General features: G+C 40.9%; 1 protein-coding gene across 5 annotated transcripts in view; it reads left to right on the forward strand.

Moving 5' to 3' along the window:
• The first annotated feature begins 10,478 nt into the window (after positions 1–10,478).
• The window catches only part of KCNC2 (potassium voltage-gated channel subfamily C member 2), a 195,117-nt gene continuing 183,457 nt past the window's right edge, over positions 10,479–22,138 (forward strand). The window contains exons 1-2 of one of the 5 annotated variants that reach the window (XM_040981475.1): positions 10,479–11,126; positions 12,192–12,912. In XM_040981475.1, the coding sequence (XP_040837409.1) occupies positions 12,211–12,912 (702 nt within the window). In that variant the 5' untranslated portion in view covers positions 10,479–11,126; positions 12,192–12,210. Of the gene's footprint in view, positions 11,127–12,189; positions 12,913–22,138 lie in introns of those variants that run through there. The other 4 variants (XM_040981496.1, XM_040981504.1, XM_040981479.1 and 1 more) reach the window with 4 other exon arrangements.

The raw sequence follows: 22,138 nt of genomic DNA on the forward strand, positions 1-22,138 counted from the left end.
TGTTTTTGTGTGAAAGGCAGAGTTACAGAGGGAGACAGAGAAAGAAAGATGGGAAGAAAAGAGATGGAGAGAGAAAGAGAAAGGCCCCAAAGGGCCTTCACTACCCAAAGGGCTGCAAGTACCACTGCTTGAATGATGCTAAGCCTGGAACTCTATTCGGGTCCTCCACCTAGGTGTTAGGGTCCCAAGAAGTTGGGCTATTTTCTGCTGATTTTCTAGGCACATTGGTAGGTAGCTGAATTGGAACTGGAGCAGCCAGGACTTAAATTGGTGCTCATTTGGTATGCTAGCATCACAGGTGTAAACTAACCTGCTGTATCACAAAGCCAGATATTTATCTAGTTATTAATATGGCCAGCTAATGTTATAACATGGCATTAACTGAAACACAGGTCACAAAATTAATTTAAAAATCAAGGGAACATTTTTCTATATGTCTAAATATGTTAGAAATATTTTAGCTTTGAAAACCTACTGTGTACTATGTTTTATTAAGTATCCAGAGAAATACTACCTTTAGAATTCTGAAAAAAAAGAAGCAAGCTTTTTGAAAGTAGGGCTACACTGTGAATGAGTAGCATTGTAACATGGGGAATACAACAGAATGAGAATCTAACATTTCAAATTTTTAGTTACTGACATTCAAATTCACAAACTACAATTTCTTCCACATCATGTGCAACATTAAAAAAATATTCAACACAATAATTATGGAAAAGGGCAATCCCTGTGGGAAACACATTTGGATTCGAGTGCTAAGTCATCAGGTTACTAAGGGTTTGACTTCAGGCAATTCAGGTAACCTTTCTACACGTACTTCCCCTAACCTTTAAAATGGGAATATTCTTGGCTCACACACTGAAGCCTTGTTTTAGAAATTAAATGGGAAAATGTATGCAAATGATCTAGCACAGGAACTATAAGATTGTAGATATACAATAATGACAACTGAGCTCACAATTTGGATACAATCACCAGTGCAGCTTTATCATCTGCATTATTTTCATCACAGATCACTGGAAATTAGATACTAATTGTATACCAAGTATGTAATTGTGACCAAATACACTTGATTCCAGAATGCATAACCCAGCATGGAAAAAAAGCAATCAAACAAACAATAGCTACTTTGTTTTCTGTCCTGATAAAGGGAGTAAAGAGTGTTAGGTGTGGACAGAACAGAATGCAGCATGCTATAGATTACCTTGAAAGCTTTGGAGGAAGCAACTGTGGGAAATTGCTCCTGGGTTTCTCCCTGCCTACTCATGTGAGTGGCCATTGGCACATGGCACACTCGTCCTTGGGAGATCCCCTGAAAGGAGTCTTGGCTAACCAAGACCCCAATATGGCCTATTCACTAGGCATGCAGTGAGAGTAATGGGCTGCACCCCAGTCTCTCTTCTCTGCCTTTTCAATGAATGGTGCTAGGACTTAATTGGTAAATAACTCTAGGAAGTCAAATGTTACATTCATCCTGTTTTTCAGCAGGTAGCAAGTTTGCCTTGAGACACAGTTTCCTGTGCTTCATGACCTTTAACTTCATTGGAGGATCCAGAGAGATGGACATACCTACTAACAATGTCATTGTTGGGTGACAGTGCTGTTGGGACCAGCTTCTGTTGCCCCCTTTTTCTACCCTATATAAGCTTGTGATTTCTCTCAAATGAACAGACACCCCTCACCACCAGTTTGTCTCCAGTGTTTCTGCTGCAGAAGAACACTGTTGCCTCGCTCTCAGTGATACCGGGGCATGCTGGACAGAAGAATCCCTGAGAAGTAATGATGTTTAAACAGAAATTTGAACATAGAATGGGAGATAAATCCATCCTTTCAAGCCCCTTTATAGGGATCCTAACCCCATTTGTAAAGGCTTAGTATTCAAGAGTTAATCACCTTCTAAAGGCGAAATCTGTTAATAATTTCACACTGACAGTTATATTTCCACATTCAGACCAATTAAAGATAGACTTGAATATATTTAGTTAAATGTTCATATTCATTTATAATACAAATTCAGGACAATAATATTATATATTTAAAGATAACATTATAACTCATGTATGTGCATATACAAAGTAGAAACTTTTAAAGTATTGTATACCTCCTGGACACAATTCACTATATTTCAGTTTGTGGTTTAACATTTTTTATAACACATATTTCAGTTTTATAATATTTTTTATTTTCATTTCCCAAATTATATATTCTATGCTATCTCATAGCCTGATTATCTTTAAAATATAAATAAAATGAAAATTAAAAAGCATATTTCCATGTCTGAGAAGACAAATTTCAATAATGCTTGCCTCAGTTTAGTTCCTGTTTAGAACTGCTGCTTTGCCCTGATGTCTATTTCCCTCAATTCATTTGAAAGCTTCATCCAGTAGCTTTTCAAATGTCTGGCTTTCTACCTGTCCAGATGTCTTTCTAAATAATGACACTAAACTGGTGTGCTTACACATGATTGATCTTTATTTCAAGTCTGCTCTAGACTTTGCATTCCTGGAGATTTCACTTTTATTTCCTGAGGAAATCAACCTGATTATTCTTATTCTTTATCTGAATGACATTTCTGACTGATGACGTCTTGTCTTTTCCTTTTAACGAACAAATCAAACATAAAATTTTATGAAAGTTCACTTTACTTGACAATTTTTATTACCAATTTTATCATCTACTGATTACTAAGCAGAGAGATAGAAGTATGAGCTATTTTGTTGATGAGTTTTCAGTTCACTAAACAATTGGGATATATCAAATGACATTGGTTCTATTTATTAACTTATGTTTCCTATTTAAATCATGATACTACTTATAGTCGACTAATGGTTCTATCATTTACTCTTTGACCAGAATAGAGGCATTGGGATTAAACACTGTGGACTCCAATGCTTTCTCCTGTCTCTGATTAGCTGTGTAAAATGGCTATGTTATTTAAAAATTTCAGTCTCAATCTCCTCCACAGTAAACTGCTGGTAAAAATGATAGATTAACAGGGTCCGGCGCGGTGGCGCAAGTGGTTAAGGTCCTCGCCTTGCACGCCCAGGATCCCATATGGGCACAGGTTCTATCCCGGCAGCCCCACTTCCCATCTAGCTCCCTGCCTGTGGCCCGGGAAAGCAGCAGAGGACAGCCCAAAGCCTTGGGACCCTGCACCCATGTGGGAGACCCGGAAGAGGCTCCTGGCTTCGGATCGGCATAGCATCAGCCCGTTGCGCTCACTTGGGGAGTGAATCATTAGACGGAAGATCTTCCTCTCTGTCTCTCCTCTCTGTATATCTGCCTTTCCAATAAAAAAATAATAAAAATAAATCTTAAAACAAAATTATAGATTGAGGTTCTAAAACCCTTGATACTTTTGCTCTAAATTACCTAAGCATAATTTAACTTGTATAATAACCAGTAATTCACTTCCCTTCATGATTCAGATAATCTTTTGCTAATGATGAAAAAAATGAATATTTCAACATTTGGTTAGTGGACTTACAATAATGCATAAAAACATATATTCATCTAAAGGTAGTATCTAGCATCAGAATTTGTCATTAATAAAGTATTAAGACTCTCCGTGTTTTAGGTCTCGTATTCTTAGTTAGCATTTTGTTGCCACTTCAATATTGTAAGTATCTCATATCACTCCCTTCCGTTCTGTGACATTTTTTCTGAGACATTTGCAGTGACGATAATTAGGATCTCATTATGTGTTATTTGCTTCTTTTCTCTTGCAGTTTCGAAATCCTCTCTTTATCTTTAAATTTGAAGAACATGATTATAATATGGTATCTCTGTGGGGAAATAGCTACTGGAGCATCTTGCTCAGCCACCATCTTGCTCCACCTCTTTAATTGTTTCTCCTGGCTTGTACTTTCCCAATATATTCGAAGATGGAATGTTCAGCCAATGTCATCTTTTTATAAATATTTACTTCTATAGACAATGTTTCATTAAGTATTTTTTAAACACAAAAAAATTCACTATATCAGAATAATGCTGTTTATCTTGATTTTTGAAATCCTGAGAATTCTGAATAACTTTTTAAGGGAAACTGAAGTACTTCAAACCATGGAACTCATCCATAAAGAGGTTATGAAGAAGATGTAGAAGGGTATCTAAAAATGCATGTAATGACCTAGAGTTACTAATCCACATGTCAAACAATTAGCAATAGAAGAAGACAGGAAAGTATAAAAAACACAGATTATAAAATTTTAATCAACTCTTTTATCTAGCATCCACAATTCTACTGAGGAACAAGAAAAAGAAAGTAACCATACTTCATAGATCTCTGCCAATTATGTAACCCTTAGTAGTAAGGCAATCACCCTAGGAAAAACTAGTGCTTATTACTCGGTTTGTAAGTTAAAATGACTTCAAATACTCAACATGATGGGCTGCTCCATTTATTAAAGTTTATCTACATATCTGTCATCATTTGCATCTACATGTCTGAGATATCTCCTATCTGTCTTGATCTATTTAAATGAATAACTGAAGCAGAAGGCAAAGAGTAAGAAGTCTGCATCATAAAAAGGTTATTTTCAAGCATGGTTTCTTTTTCAGTCTATATCAGTCAATGACTTCTTACATTAATGTCATTTTCCCTTCTTCCTTAAATCTAAAATTCCTTTTGCTAGCACCCTGAATATTAACTTTACAAGTGTATAAGTCAAATTGGCCAAATACCTATGTTATGATAAGTATTTATGTATAGTCCTTGACTGTTTACAGTCAATTCAAATTCACATTTCTAACAGATCAAGTGAACAAATTGTAAAATTGGCAATATATGCATTTATGATAAATAGGTTTATCACAATCATCGCACATATTCAACTTGTGTAGTAAAAATGTATATTGAATAGATGCTATTTTCTGGACATATGTACCCCAATTCATGCACCAGAAACTTTATGACAGTGTTTCAGTCATGAAGGAGTGTAATTTTTAAACTGTTATACATTATTTATTTTTTTATGATATATTCCCATAGCCTCAGGGATTTCCTTTCAACCCTTCCCAATCTCCTGCATCTGTTTTCCTCCATATTAATACAATATTATAGTTATTCAGCAACAGATACAAGTCCACCATTCTGTTATATAAGTGTATCATGGCATTGTTTTATAGACAATGGTAGCAAGTCCAGTATCCTATTTTCAAGATATATTTAACAGTTTCATTGGGACTCCTTTTCTTATTCAAGAGTAGAGATGCTTACTGCAAACTGTCTTCACTTCCTGGTATGCTAGTCTCCATTTTACAGTTCTGTGAGAATATATGTATGTGCGTGTTTACCTGTGTATTTATTTGTTTTGTATTTTGCATGAAAGTTGCCTTATATCAGAAAGAACTTATCATATTTGTATTTTGGAATGGCTTATTTCACTGAGTGTAATGGTCTCTACATGGGACCATTTGGTTGTAAATGGTAGAATTTAATTCTTTTTAATGGCTAGGTAGTATTCCATGGAATAGATATACCAAGGTTTCTTTATCCATTCCTCTTTCAATGGGTATCTGAGCTGTTTCCATGTCTTTGCTATTAGAGATCAGGCTGGTGTAAACATAGGATTGCAGGTCACTTTCTTATGTGCAGATTTCATGTTCTTTGGATATACTGCCAGAAGTGTGTTAGCTGTGTCATGTCACGGATGAATTTTCTGTTGTCCTAGCACTCTCCATGCTGACTTCCATAGTGGCTGTACCAGCCTTCAGTCTCACCAACAGGGAAGTAGGGTACCTTTCTCTCCACATCCACCCCAGTACTCTATCTTCTGTGGGGCGAGTAATTCTTTCTTAAACAGACCATTTGAGAGGGAGCCTTTCTCATGATAGTCTGCTATATGAGGATGCAGGGAGAGGGCATTCTCAGAAGTTTATGCCGCTAGGTTGGAATTCCCAGGTACTAGACTATGAGTGAATAAATTTCTGCTCCTTATAGATTATCCAGCCCCAGTTATCATATAATGCAAGGATAAAATGCACTGAAACAATGAGATAGGTCGCTAAAATATGGTTAACACATATTTAAGTGAAAATAATTGGTGAAGCACACTGGTGTATTACAAGGACTCTTGAGTTTCACTGCATCTTTATGGAATATACAGTACCTGCGCTGGTTGTGTTCTCTTTTCAAGGCAATACAATAGAAGGTAGGATTGGAATCAGCAGACATGGCTTATAGGCTTGCTTCTATCAATTATGAATTATGTGATAATGGGTTAAAATGTTTCCTCTTTTGGCTGCAAAAGCTACCAATTATTAAATGTTTAGAATGTGCCAAAAACTTTCCTAGTTGCTCTCTCTGTGACTTAATCATTATAATTACTAAGGTGTGCCATCATCCCATTTCTATCAAAGGGAAAATTGAGGCTGACTTTTTGCAGCTGAAACTTCTAGTGAAGGCTGTTCAGAAGATGAACTTAACTCCACTTACCTCCAAATCCTGTGGAGTTAACTGCTGTGCAACACTGCTTCTCATAAGTGTACCAACTGAGAGGATGTATATCAGATCCTGGTTCTGTTTTCAGAATTCACAGCATAGGGCAAACATGTTAGTAACTCGTAAGAGGGCAGGTGAGTAAGCTCTTATTCTGCACTTTTCAGATAAAAGGAACTTAGAAGATGAAATAATTGGGATTCTCACAGTATCATTCAAGAAACTTAACAGCTTAAAACCTTTTATTTAGGGGCTCAGGATGGCAGCCTACTGGCCTTGTAAGCCCTGGGATCCCATATGGGTGCTGGCTGCCCAACTTTCCATCCAGTTCCCTGCTTGTGGCCTAGGAAAGCAGTTGAGGATGGCTCAAAACCTTGGAACCCTGCACCAGCTTGGGAGACCTGGAAGAGGTTCCTTTTCCTGGCTTCGGATTGGCTCAGCTCCAGCCATTGTGGCCACTTGGGGAGTGAATCAAGGATGGAAGGTCTTCCTTTCTGTCTTTCTTCCTCTCTGTATATCTGCCTTTCCAATAAAAATAAATATATATTTTTAAAAAACCCTTTTATTTAGTTTAGGATTCTGTGTATCAGTGTGTTTGAACTAGGTTTCATCTACATAGTGCTCCTGGACAGTTTAATTAGAAAAACGCAGTTCTGCCTTTGGGACTAGCCAGCCATTTTCTGGGAGTAGGGCTGAAATATATTTGCTGTTCTGAGAGTCCTTTGATTTATTTTAGATAAAGTCCTCTGAATTGGTTCCTATATTGTTTCTATGGCACCAAATGTGTACATTATATATATATATATATATATATACATATATATTTAAGAGTCTGAACTGTTTCAATTGTATCACAATTGAATTGAATTCCAAGCATGAAAGGGAATGATAGAGATGGTGGGAGAGAGTGAGAGAGGAAGAGAGAGAGAAAGAGGGAGAGCAAACTGCAACATATCAACCCTTTGAAACCTAGGCTTGGAATTGGTACATCATCACTTTCACTTAAACCACTGGTGAAAGCAAGTTACAAAGCCAAGGTGACACAAACAGACATGTTGGAAGAAATTGAAGTCACATAAAGATAATACCCTATGGGATAGGAATTTGTAATCATTTTAAAATATGTTATGAATATGAATATATCACTTTTGAGGGCAGATAGTATGTTTAAACCATTACATCAGACTTTGAAGGAATTTGTCCAAATGTTAAACTTTTCTAAGTATGTCATACTGGCAGTCTCTTTGGTTTCATGAGATCAATCCACATTGCTGGTGGTGATATAGTGCTCAGGTTCTATAGCTTTCTCTGATGCCATCTCAAGAATACAAAGGAAGCAGCATTTTAGGTGCTTCCCTACAAGGGCTAATGCCCACATGGTCTTTTAAATCCTTGCTCCACACAGGACACAAAGAAAACCATATGTGTTTTTTTTTCCTTCTCAGTTTTACATTGCCATCTTTCAAAGCTTTGCTTCTTTTCTCTTTTATCTGACTTTTACACAGGATCAGTGGAGTTAGTTAGCTGGAGGGGTTTTCTGTTCTCTCCTGTCTTACATAATGAAGCCTGGATACCTGGCTTAAAATATGTTTTTGATCAGAAAATAAGTAAATAAAAGAGACAGCATTTCATTCAGTGCTTTGTGTATGAATTATCTACTGGCATGTATATTTCATCAGTTTATCTTCCCACGTTATTTTCAAACTTACTTGGTGTGTTCCCTAATTTTAAATCTGAACTTTTATGAACCCCAAGAAATGCTGAGTTCTTCTAAAACACAGTCTTCCGAGAAATAATTATTCCTAGATAGCTTATATAAATTTGGGCCCAAGTTGATTGATTAGGTCTTGGAGCTCTCATTTCCCTCCTTAGTCCTTTGCCCCATTTCCTCCTTTCCTTTGGATTTCACTATAGACTAACACTAATGAAACTGATGACCTTCTCTGTTGCCTTCTGTTATCTGTATGTATTTCTATAGTCTTGTAATTATTTTTTTGAGGATTTATTTATTTTTCTTGGAAAGGCAGGTTTACAGAAAGAAGGAGAGTCATAGAGATCTTCCATCCATTGGTTCGCTCCTCAAAAGCTGCAATGACTGCAGCTGAGCCAATCTAAGGCCAGGAGCCAGGAGCTTTTTCTAGGTCTCTTATATGGGCGCAGGGTCCAAAGCTTTGGGCCTTTCTCTACTGCTTTCCCAGGCCATCAGCAGGGAGCTGAATGAGAAATGGTGTAACTGAAACAGGAACTGGAACCCATAAGGGATCTTAGTGAGCAGGAGAGAGAGGGATCTTGCATTTGATAATTGGTTGCCTGTGTGACTTCAGTGGTCAGGGCTGAGTTATGCTGAAGAGAGGAGCTAGGCACTTAAGCTGTCTTCCATGTGGGTGGTAAGTCTCCACACACTGGGGCCATCTTTTGCTGCTTTTCCTAGGCAATTCAGCCGGGAGCTGAATCAGAACTGGAATAGCCAGCACACAAACTGGTGCCCACGTGGGACACTGGTGCTTCACGTGGTGACCTAACCCCCTATGCCACAACACAGGCCCTGTAGTCTGGGAATTCAATATAAATACTTTATACTTAAATTAAAAGGGGAAATTTGTAGAAAGTGCTTTACACTTAATATGATCTCAATAAATATAATCTTACGAATTCTTCAGCCACTACTATTGCTACTGTTACTTTGTTTCAAAGCAATTCATAGGGCTTTTAGTTTCCTGAATGAATCTGTAACATTTAATAATATAAAGAATTATACCGACAATAAGGGGATATATTTTGCAATTTGAGTATGCTTCTTTATAATTTTTTGCCAATTGAAATTCACCATCAACATTATTTTTAAAAATGTCTTGGTGATTAGAAATTGTGCAACATTAACATCATTCTCTTAGTATTAAGCCTTATCCCTTTTTGTGCTTGCTAGCAGCTCAGGTGTTGCACCCACAGTATTATCTACATTACCATTGTATGTCCAGTATCCACCTGTAATTTCTTTCCAGATATATATACACACATAATCTTTTCTTGCATTTTCCTAGATATGAATGACTTTCCAAGGAACTTTTATTTCTTCATTTTAACTATCTGATAGTCATTGTAAGTGTTCCATTTAACGAATTGTTAATACTCCTGAACCAAGCTTGCAGTCCTCTATAATGCTAAAGGCTTCTTATTAATAACTCTTGCTCTTTCCAAAACCCAATAGCGGTATCAGTGTGTGCTTCACAAAGTCACCTCACTCCACACACATCCTGGTGTTTTCTCTTCCCAGCAGACTTTGACCCTCCTCCCATCCTCACTGTCTCTCCTCCAATCCCTGCGCCTGGGCCTTTCACATAAAAAATAATAATAATAATAATAATATATATTTTTTGAAGAACAGTAAAATTTGGACACAGAGACACAGTGAGCAGAGATAAAATGGTCTGAAGACACACAAGCAGAGGACGGCCAATCCATAAGCCAATGAGAAAACCCTGAGGAGGGCTCAACTACAGCACATTCACTAGGGACTTTTAGCCACTAGAACTGCAAAACCACGGAGGAGGGGGTACTCTGCTATGCCATCCAGCAAGCAAAAACAACACCCAACGGAAGCCTGGGAAAGGGAGAGATTTTCTGTGAGACTCTCTTGGGGACACAGGACTGTAGTTCCTCTTTTTACCTTCGGAGAAAGGAACCTGAAGTTTTACTTTCTAAAGTGCCATGTTCCTGGAATAAACTGCACATCCGTTGTTTATATAAACAACGACGTGGTGGTTGGAGACCTACATTGGACTGAAATGAGCAAGTGGTACCTGCATAACATACACAAGAAAAGCTCGATTCTCACCTGTAGGTAGTTGGTCTCTCCTGTTAGCAGTAGCAGCCACTGGAAAAATAAATAAATAAATAAATAAATAAATAAATAAATAAATAAATAAATAAACAAACAAACAAACAAATAAATAAATTCAGCAATTGGTCTCACTTGTTGGGAGGGGTGAGGCGTTGGGGAGAGAAAGGGCGTGGAGAGTGGGGTGTAAATAAGGCGGGCAGAAGCTCCTGAGAGGGTGGGGACAGAGCTTCAGGGAAGACAAATATATGAACCTGGTTGGTACAACACAGCTTCCCCAGACCCACCCACCCACCCTCCTCGCCGCGGGAGCTCCGTGCTTTTGGGGGCTGCAGGAGGCTGACGGCTGCTGGTGTAGAAGGGACAGCTCGAGCAGCGGCTGCTTGGGCGGAGGAGAAACCAAACCCTGCTGAAGGAAATGGGAACAGGGCGCCTTCACCTTCAAGCGGGTGAGCGCTCCTGACCTGCGACCCACAGTCTTCCCGCCCGCCCGCTCGCTCGCCCGCTCGCTCGCGGCGGGGTCGGGCAGCGCCGGCTGGACCCGCCCTGAGCTCCATGGTTTGCTCAGCCCTGCGCGATGGTGACTCTGGGCGCGGAGGCTGGCGACAGGAGAGCCCACAGACCTCAAAATGAAGGCGGGGAGCGAGGCGGCCGGCCCGCGGGGGCTGTCTCCCCGACCCCAGCGCCCAGGGAGGCGGCACAGCCACCCGAGCACGGGGAACGCCAACAAGTAGTTTCTCGTCAGAGACGGGCGGCTCAGCTGGGCGCCAAGACTCCTTCCCGCTGCCCTGAGAACCTCGTCCACCTGGAAACCAAAGCCGCACGACTTTTTCTCTCGGTCTCGCTAAGGTACCTGCAGCTGAGGAGGGCACGGAGAGGGAGAGGCTCCCTGGGAAAGGCTGCTGACCCCGCGGGCAGGCTTCCCCGCTCGCCTCCCCGCACGGGGGCTGTGCGGAGGGAGCCCTGGAGACAGGTGGCCGAGCGGCTGGACCGGCGCGCCGTAAGCCAGACCTCGGGCTGGGAACCCCGGCTGCGCGCCTCGCCCCTCGCCCACGGCAGCCCCCTCACCCTCACCCCTGAGGCGTTTGCTTTCCTGGGGAAGGGGGAGGGGAGAAGGGTGGGCATGTAACCATCACTTGTATTCTCAAAGATGGATCCGAGTTAGTCTTTTCCATTCTCAAGTAATAATAACAACAGTCACGGGAAGTCTTCAGTCAGGCGAAGAGGAAATGGGCTGAGGAGATTAGTCAGAGGGCCCCTTGGTGAAAGGCCACAGCGGGGGAACCTGCTTTGCCGAGACTTTTGTCTCCTTTCTGAGGGAGATGAGTGGTGGTCCCAGAAGGGGTCGCGCGCGGGGCACTCCCTGAGTGCTGAGGAGCACGGTCCGCCGGTCGGGGTGCCCGGGGGGTGAGATGGCATTCGGGGTTCCTGGGGGGCTCCCACCCAGCGCCCCCCTGTGCGAAAACTCGCCTGCCTGGGGGAAAAGTGAATCGGACTAAAAGGGATGGCTGGAGGGGGAAGTCTGGGGGCTTCCGAGTGCTGAAAGGAGGGATCAGACTGACCTGACCCCAGGGGCGAGGAGCCCTAGGGGCTTGGGAGAGGCAGCTACAGAGCTGGGAGAGAGCAGCGGGTTAGCAAGGAAAAGGGACGGAGCGCGAGAGGAGGGAAGAGAGCTCAGAGCCCTGGGAGAGAGAAAGGTGTCATGGACGAACCCAGAGAGCCTTGGACGTCCGGAGACCCGGGGAAGGTGTGGTGGTGCCAGGGGCGGGGACAGCGCCGGACGTGGGGGGCTCCTCCTGGGGACGTCCTCGGGTGCCTGCATCCTGGGACTCTGGGGGTGGGGTCGCGGTGCGTCCCTGTGACGGCCGAAATCTTTTAACTCGGCGCTGTGTTCGCCTCTTCCCCCTTCCCCAGTCATGTCTGAGCCACAGAGATGGGCAAGATCGAGAACAACGAGAGGGTGATCCTCAATGTCGGGGGCACCCGGCACGAGACCTACCGCAGCACCCTCAAGACCCTGCCCGGGACGCGCCTGGCGCTGCTCGCCGCCTCCGAGCCCCAGGGCGACTGCCCGACCGCGGCGGGCGACAAGCGACAGCCCTTGCCCCCTCCGCTCTCGCCACCTCCGCCGCGACCGCCCCCGCTGTCCCCCGGCCCCGGCGGCTGCCTGGAGGGCGGCGCGGGCAACTGCAACTCCCGCGTGGGCGGCGGCGGCGGAGACCACCACCCCGGCGGCAGCGGCGGCCGCGAGTTCTTCTTCGACCGGCACCCGGGCGTCTTCGCCTATGTGCTCAACTACTACCGCACCGGGAAGCTGCACTGCCCCGCCGACGTGTGCGGGCCGCTCTTCGAGGAGGAGCTGGCCTTCTGGGGCATCGACGAGACCGACGTGGAGCCCTGCTGCTGGATGACCTACCGGCAGCACCGCGACGCCGAGGAGGCGCTCGACATCTTCGAGACCCCCGACCTCATCGGTGGGGACCCCGGGGACGACGAGGACCTGGCAGCCAAGAGGCTGGGCATCGAGGATGCGACGGGGCTAGGGGGCCCCGACGGCAAGTCGGGCCGCTGGAGGAGGCTGCAGCCGCGCATCTGGGCCCTCTTCGAGGACCCCTACTCTTCCAGAGCCGCCAGGGTAAGGCCAGACTCGCCCCTGACTTGCTGCTCCAACTTCTTCCAGCTCCCTCCCCAACTTTGTCCCTTCCCTGCCTGGGCCGGTGGGGTAAATGAGGGCAGGGAGGGCGCGTGAAAGCTGAGTTTGGTGGTGAGTTTGTACTTTGTCCCAAGTAGGGTGCTTGCAGCTTAGAGAACCTGGCCTCCATCCTGCCACCCAGCCTATGCCCCAGCTCCTTTCTGCTAGGCACAAACTGAGATTTACTTTGGTCAACTTGTCTGAGTGCTTCCTTGGAGCCTTGTCCTAAAACCTGGGGATTTTCCCCTGCTCTTTTGATCCACATTTTCCCTTTTAGCTCCTTTCAGTGAGGCCTTTGGCTACTTTTAGTCTGACTCATCCAGGCCAGTGGCTTCCCTTAGGGGTCTAATCTGAGGACCCAGGGAGGGACAATGCAATCTGTCTATGTGACTGGGATGGAGGTAGTGTGTGCCTGGAGGTCCATTTGGTCCATTTTCTAAGCCAGAAGAAAGAACACGGAATAGAGTAGCTTGTCTGAGTGGGTTGACCAGAAAAACTCCTCTGCACACTGTAGCTTCCCGTCTGATGCATTTGTCTTGGGTTGTGCCTGTGTTCCTTACAGGTCAAATAGGAACCAGCCACGTGGTCAGCAGGGATTCGCACAATCTGAACAATTCAGATAGTAGCAATAGTGAACTTTTTATATTGTGATCTTTACATGAATTTTTCTTTTCGAGTTTCCAATTCTTCCAAATCCCATGAATGGATTATAAAAGTAACCAGGAATGTGTCTGCAGTTTAAAGGGGATAGAATAATTTTAAATAACCAAGACATTTCTCAGTCTGAGAATGCTACTTAATTGCATTTGAGAACAGAGTACAGTTTCTACTTACAACTCTGCACCTGCGTGGGTCTGGTTTCCTTCTGTTGTCCATCCTGAAGACAAACTGCCTGGGCGGAGTGAGCCTTCTCCTGGCTTTATTCTGATTTGTCGTTTCATGTTATCCCCTTGTGGATGTGATAGCCCCTACTCCTGAGATGTTAGACAGCTGTCCATCTAACTTGTCAGTTATGTTTCCGCTACACTTTGGAGATCTGCAGATGTGCGTTGTTTGCTGTGTGAAATAGGCTACGAGACAATTTAAAGTGCTGCTGGTCTCTTGGAGCTGACATTTAAATACATGGACTCTAGCGTCTCCAGTCACATATTAGAACACAGATTCCATCAATTCAACACTGAGATAATTCTTTTGGAACTATTCCACAGTGTGAGTTGACACTCAGAAAAAAAAAAGTGTATGTTTATTTGTTTTCAATCACAGGCTGCAGTCATTACATCTCTGTGTTTTGTTTTCCAGCTGAGTATTGTGGTGTTCTTTCCACCTGGTGGATAAAAAAAGATAATCTGAGTTTGTTTACAGGCTCATCATGGGGTTTTCTTTTGTCCAGGCCATGTACTATAAAAACAAATGCCTTTTTGTGTTACTTTTCATTATGATGCCATCCTGTTTTCTAGATGATATAGCTAGATGATACAGCAGAAACTTTAAGTAGGTATGCAACTCTTATCCTCACTGTGGAATTTGATTCTTTGCTTCAGTTGATAGTTGATCAAAAGGGTTGATCATTTACTTGAAAAGTTTGAATCAGATATGATTCATTGTAATAACACTGAAGTTTTGACCTGTCCTCATGTTAGGTGAGAAGACAGAGATTAGAGACTAACACAAGGTCAAAGAGAGAGTAGAAAGAGAATGAGCCAAGAACCAGACCTGAAAATCTTTGAGGTCATCTCCTCAGTATCTTCATTTTGTAGAAGAAAATGCCTGCAGATATCGAGTGATGGCCAAGGTCATATATCAAGCTAATAGCAGAGCCAGAATTGTGCTAGAGGTCTCATGACACTCTGCCCATTTGCTCTCCACCAAAACCACTGATTACAGCCTACTGGGTTGTACAATCTCGACAGGCCATATTGCTATTGAGATTTAAGGCAGCATTAAGACATTCAGTAAAGTCCTAACTTTGAAAGATCACTTTTTAAAAATATGCGTATTCTAGCCTGTTGGCTGATAGAAATTTACCTCACACTACTCAACCTTTGAATAAAAAATTAGGAATTTGAATTAATTTCTTAAGATGAACTCTGTTTTTCCTTTTCCTTTTTTTTATTGACCAGTCAATGCATAATGTTTTGCTTTCTTTGTGGGCATTGTTTTCGAGGAAATCACTTTTAGATGTACTAGGAATTTGCCTAGGAAAAAAGTAATTGAAGTCATTATTCTATTTAAAAGTGACTGAATATTTTATATGAACACTTTTAGTTCAGATGATGGCCTGGCTTAGTCTTATCTATTTTGATAAATTGAATTATATTGAGAGGCCACAGGGTGAAATTATGTTTTGCTTGGACATGCTTTTAGGAAATATGAGGGAATTGCCAAGTTTTTTTTCTTTGTGGTTTTATTGCCTTTAGAATCAGTCTTAACAGAAATTACTTAAAAATTCATACTTTTTAGAACCTATTAAAAATATTAGTTTGTCTTTTATTGAAGTCTTTATGAAGTGTTCAATACCCAGCTTAGTCTAATAAATAATGGTGCATATCATAAGCATGATGATATTAGAACTTCTAGAACTTTTGTAAGTTAAAAAATAATATAAGAACAAAATAAAAGAATCATAGAATTTGCTTCCAATATGAGAGCAGTTACCCATTTCTCTTCCTTTCCTTTCTTTTAATTTATATTTGTAGGGGAAATGTTTGAATTGTTTTATTTTAGAATGTGTGGGGTTTTTTTGTGTGTGATTTAAGCTTATTTTTGATTACTTGCTAGAAGGTTTTTTTCTTTTTTAACTTTTCTGCTCTTTAAAAGGATTTTACTTTTATTTACTTGAGAAGCGCGCACACACACACAAGTGGGAGAAGAGGTTGAGACAAAGAGAGAGGAAGAGAGAGAGTCAGAGCCAGAGCCTCCATGCCCTGCTCAGTCTCCCAGTGCGAGAGCTGCTCTGTTTGGGCCAGGAAGATAGGAAGATGCCTGGGAAAAAATTCAATCATGGTCTCACACATGATTATTTGAGCCATCACTGCTGCCTCCCATGGTCTTTATTAACAGGAAGCTGGATTTATTAGCCTCAGCTGCGTATTGATCACTAGTACTCCATTATGGGACATAGGATATCTCAGGCACTAAGTGAAACACCCACAACCTATTTTTTTTTTCTTTGAAATAGCATTTTTAAAAGGTTTCTTTATTTTTATTGGAAAGTCAGATATAAAGAGAGGAGAGACAGAGAGGGAGATCTTCCATCTGATGATTCATTCCCCAGATGGTCGCAATGGCCTGAGCTGAGCCAATCCAAAGCCAGGAGTCAGGAGCCTTTTCCGGGTCTCCATGTAGGTGCAGGGTCCCAAGGGTTTGGGCTGTCCTTGACTGCTTTCCCAGGGCACAAGCAGGGAACTAGGTGGGAAGTGGACTGTCACGACATGAGTCAGTGCCCTTATGGGATCCCAGTGTGTGAAAGGTGAGGATTTAATCACTAGGCTACTGCTTGGGGCCCTAAAGTAGCATTTTGAAAAATAAAATAAAAAACCATAATGATAGCTTCTAGAGAACCACCTTCAAGAAGGTGGCTTTTTGGCATGGAACAGAACCATTTCAAAGACATTATCCTGTTGTGCTTATTGTTTTTTTCATTCCTCTGTTCTTTATGTAATACACCATTATTATGCATCATACAACCATTCTAAATTATACATGGATTGAGATAGTGAATCTGTCTTTTTAATGCCTTATTTTATTTTTATTTTTATGTGACGTATGACAGCTGCACATACTTTTTGGGTACTGGGTGGTGTTCTGTTAGATGTAATATCAGTGGAAGTGGAGATCATGATGTGAAGTGAAGTAATCTAGCACATGAGGATAGCTTACTGCAGGATTTCACTGATGCGGGCTCTAAAAAAAAAGTTATAGTATTAAAGAAAAGGGTAGAATGGTGGTTACCTGAGGCAGGGGAGAATAGAGAGAGAAGGAATGGGAGAAGGCTGGTCAGTAATTTCTAAGATAAGGTTACTGAGCCAGATGTCTTAGATAGCACACTGCCCACTAAAAAACACTAGACGAGAGATTTTGAGTGCTTCATCTTTATATTTTTAATCCTAGAATATATATTTTATTGATATTTTTGATTATTTCTTACAGCGCTATGCTATTCAAAACTGTTAAAATTTACATTTCAACATGTAAAACTTGTTTCAAATTTGGAAACCTTTAGCTACTTTTTCTGACCATTTTTTCCTCTTACTAACTCTGCAAAGCAAAGAAGGAAAATGATAGCCTAAATAATTGTTTTGTGACATTAAATGTAATACTTAATTTAAATATTATAAGGCAGGTGCAATTTGAGTTTTATATGTTAAGATTAAAGGAAGAAAATTTATTAGTTCTTGTTTTGTAAGCATTAGTCCAACTAGAAGGATTAATGGACAGATATGTTGTTTATAACCTATTGTGGTTCCTGAAACATTATAGAAAACTTGTTTGCTAAATGAATATTGATTATGTTATCGATCTTAACTAGAAAACATGAGATATTACAATGTCTAGAGAAGATAGTAACTTAAATAAGCTTCTCTGCTCTATAATAAAACATTTCCTAAATTTAGTATCTAAAAAAGAAACAAAAAATACAACAAGATAATCATAATAAAAGTCCAGAGATATTAAGGGTGAATTTTCCTCAAAATCTCTTTTAGGGGTGGGTATGATGAGTTTGTGGGACAGTGGTCAAGAAGCCACTTGGGACCTGTGCATCTCATCTGATGGGGTGTAGCTGGAGTCCTGACCACCTTGATTCAAGGTTGGTAATGTGTGACCTCAAGGGGCAGCAGGCGCATTGTTCAGGTTGTTCAGGTCCCTGGCACACGTGTGCGAGACCTGCTTTCGTGCTTAGCTCTCTTCCGTGTCCTGCCTCAGCCCTAGGCTGTTGTGGGTTTTGGGGACTGAATTATCTCTTCTTCTTCTTCCCCCTCCTGTTATCCTTCCCTTCTCCCCTCTTCATCTTCTTGGTCTCTCTACTTCCCATCTCAAGCAAATAACTAAAAAAATATCTTCAAGGAGCAATGTTTACCTGTCACATGCAGTAAGACATGTATTTTAGAAGGAGTGATGCTATTGATCTTGTGTTACAAATATGTTAGGCTCTTTCAGTCATGACTTTCCTGTTTTTTAATGCTTTTATTTTTATTTTCAAAGCATTTTAGAGACATTCTCCTTATAACATGACGAAGATCACACTTTAAATAATAAAGTTGGTTGGGCCTCCATATTAATTACAGGTCATGATCAGCCATATTGCATTGCAAATTAAAGTTTCACATCACTGAGAAAAGTATGATGTAGCAGTCTGATGTGTTTGCATTTACCATATAAATGTGTATTTGCCCTTTCATCTTTTCAGGGTATTAATTATATAGTTCATGAAGAAATTTTATTTTCTGTCTACATTCTGAGCATTGGATAGGATTATAGAGCACTTTATTTGATAGATCACTAAAAATTAAGTATCCAGAGTTGTGAATTCTATTCTTAATATACAGGAGTAGTTCAAAATATTCATGGAAAAGTGAAATTGTAAGAAATGTTTATTTTGATGCAAAAACTTCTGAAATCTAGGCTTTCAGAAAGCACATTTCCGTGAATGTTTCAAAGATCCTTAGATGTATGGGTTTCAAATGTTTTTGCACCCAAATTTATCTTTTTTTTTTTTTTTTTAAACAAAGGTTTATCTATTTCTGCTTGGAAGAGTTACGAGAGAGAGAGAGAGAGAGAGGGAGAGATGGAAAGAGAGATCCTCCATCTACTTGTTACAACGGCCAGAGCAGGGCTGATGTAGCAGTGAGCCAGGAGCTTTTTCCGAATCCTCCTGTAAGTTCAGGGTCACAGGTTTTGGGCCACCGTCTGCTGCTCTCCCAGGCCAGAAGCAGGGAGTTGCATCAGAAGTGGAGCAGCTTGGACATGAACTGGTACCCATATGGGATGCTGGTGCCACCAAGGGCGGATTCGATAGCTTGCTATTGCAGCATACTGCCCCCAAATAAATTTATATTTTAATTCTGTTTTTGCATTAACATTGTAAAATTCCCTTGCATTTGATCACACACTAGGCAATATGCTCTCTCTCAGCATTAGGCATGCCAATTGTGAATTTAGTTGGACAGATTAAATCTGACCTTTTTCCGGTAATATTGTGCTAAGAGTTCATTTGTAAACTTGAGTTGGCAAAATTGATTGAGACAAGGATGTTATTATTTGCTATCAGCAAGGTCAGTTTCAAAGTAACTGAAAACAAGGGGATGTAATTTTTAAAAAGATTTACTTTATTTTTCTCAGCAAGTCAGATATACATAGAGGAAAAGAGACAGAGAGAAAGATCTTCTGTCTGTTGGTTTACTCTCTAAGTGGCCACAATGACCTGAGCTGAGCCAATCTGAAGCCAGGGGCCAGGAGCCTCCTCCAAATCTCCCACATGGTTGCAGGGTCCCAAAGCTTTGGGCCATCCTTGACTGCTTTGCCAGGCCACAAGCAGGGAGCTGGATGGGAAGTAGATTGTCAGGACATGAACCAGTGCCCTTATGGGATCCCACACACAAGGTGAGGGCTTTAGCTGCTAGGCTACCACACTGAGCCTGGAAGTTTTTATGAAGATGCTGAATAACCTTTTCTATTTAAAAAATGCATTATCATTACTATTAATTTTTACTACTGTAAATAGATTTTACTGCTGTAAATAAAGTAAATATGAGTTTTCAATCATTTGAACTTCTGAGTCACAGATTCTTTTTATTATGGCAGCCTATAAAATATGTTTCACTGTGCAGTGAAGGGCACTAAACATAATTCTTGACCCTTCCTGCCTTAGCTATATAAACATCATCAAAAATAAAATTTTAAAAAGAAAAAAAACCATAAACACAGCTCTCCAGGAGAGAATGTATGGTGATAAAATAGTCTAAACTGTAGTCATCAGTACAGTACAAATGTAATTCAACTGTGTCCCACGTATGATACACTTTACTTTCAGAGTCATCAAGATGTTCCTGTATGACAAGATTGCTTGACTTGGAAGGCCCATGTACTAACTCTGATTTTAACAGTAGCTGGGGGACCTTGGAGAATTTATTCTATCTCTAGTAGTCTTGATAGCCTTTGCCTTCTCTGAAAAAAAAAAATAGAAGGAAAAACTGGAATGACACAGTGGATTAGGTAATACCCAAATTTCTTTCCAGCAGCTGGAAGAAATCCTGGAGCAAGAGGGAGGGACAGTGGATCTGCACTCCTTTTGACTATATTCTAGGTGCCATCATACTAATAATGTAAAACACTTTTTTTTTTTTTTTTGCATTTGTAACTTTGTGCCCTTCTTTTCCCTACAGCTGTTGGGTAGCTGCTGCTCTGGTTACCATAGAAACAGGTTAGCGCCCAGCTTCCTGTTTCCATTGAAAACAGCTTTCTCTTAACCACATATTGATCTCAGGAAATCATTTTGCGGTAGCTCTGTCATGAAATCCATAAAGATGATCAGCTCTGGCATTTGCTAGGCCTAAGATTCAGTGAGGATGTATATCCATCCCACCAGGGTAACTGAGTAAATAATCTGTTTTATTTCCATTGGCAAAGTATCTTGCCAAAGAAAACATCCTCTTCTCCTTACCATATTATATACAGAAGGAAAAATCACATTCATTTGTGAATTTTGCAGATATGCCTAGCACATTTAAGTGTTTATAAAATAGTGTCAAATTATTCAGTTTTAAATCTTTCATAATCCCCTCTATCAGAATAAGCAGAGAACAGTATGCCATCTACTCAATTTCATAAGTTTATATTTGCATGTTCTTAATTAATAAAGATTATTTTAAACTGTGATGTGTAATTTTAAATATGATGTATATTCATTCTGTAGTACTTCCTAATGTTTTTAAAAGATAGTTTCTCTATTTTCGGTCTGTATGTCTACATAAAAAGAATATATATTCACTGCTTCAAACTCATACTCAAGACATATGTTTAAAAAATTTGTACATGGATAGAGAGAAGATATTTGTAGGAATATGGTTTAAAGTTTTGACTCATCATGTAGGGGTGCAGGTCTGATGTGACTGGGAGTAGCGAGCTGGTAGCTACAGAGGAATAGAACTGGAGGACACTGGCAGTCATCTTGGACAGCTACCCCGTTTACAGAGGAACGAACTGACATGCTCCTATCATGAGTGGTTAGTGACAATGGTAGGTAAGGCTCAGAATCTAGATCCTCTGACTTCTTCTGTGTTAATCTTCCCATTTAATCTGTCTCTCCGTCCAGACTCTGACATTAAGTGAACAATTTTAACTGTTCGGAAGCTGCAGCATATAAACAGTAGTCAGGGTAGGCTCTGACCTTTCCCACACCCTGTTGCTAAAAATCAGGAAGCTGCCATTGTTTCAGGCATTCGCTTTACTGATTTCCAGACTCCCCTCCAAAGGCATACACCCATTGCTGCCTTCTCTACCAATACTGCAGCTTATAGACTAATTCATACCTGTAACCCCTCAATCTTAAGCTGGGATGCACTTCTCTGCTCTGTCCCTTCAGTAAGAAGTCCCCATAATATTATCTACAGAAACCTCTTAGCCCCAAACTCAGGAGCAGTAAGCTTCAGGAGATATTTAGATGATGAAGAAATTGTATCTTATCTCCGTTCTTGACCCATTTGTATGCATACTTATATAATATTTTCTCCACTCTTGTTTTATTGCTTTGGGTTTTTAAAAATGTGATTCTGTTTCAAGCTTTTGTCAATGGACAATGTGTTTTATAGAACACTGTCTTCTCAAATGTAATTAACCAGCTCATGATATGTTTACATAGGGATAACTGGTGAATTAGGGAAGGGAAATGTGTTTGGAGCTTTTACAGGCATGCAAATCAAGTTGGATATTGTTGTGAGGTCAATAAATACAATGGAGAAACACTTTACCTTGACTTGTTTTGAAACGAACAGATAGCCAAAGGCAGTATGATGGAAATGTAAAGCAACAGTCAGAATTTCGAGTGTTCAGGATAATATATATATACACACACACACATACATATATATAATATACATACATACATTATATATATCTTAGGAATCAAGAGCAGAACTTAATTGGTCTTTCCTCCTGAAAGTCGGTGAAGATT

Source organism: Ochotona curzoniae, unplaced genomic scaffold (genome assembly GCF_017591425.1).
Source record: "Ochotona curzoniae isolate NIBS_2020 unplaced genomic scaffold, NIBS_Ocur_1.0 contig_1014, whole genome shotgun sequence".
Classification (NCBI taxonomy): domain Eukaryota; kingdom Metazoa; phylum Chordata; class Mammalia; order Lagomorpha; family Ochotonidae; genus Ochotona; species Ochotona curzoniae.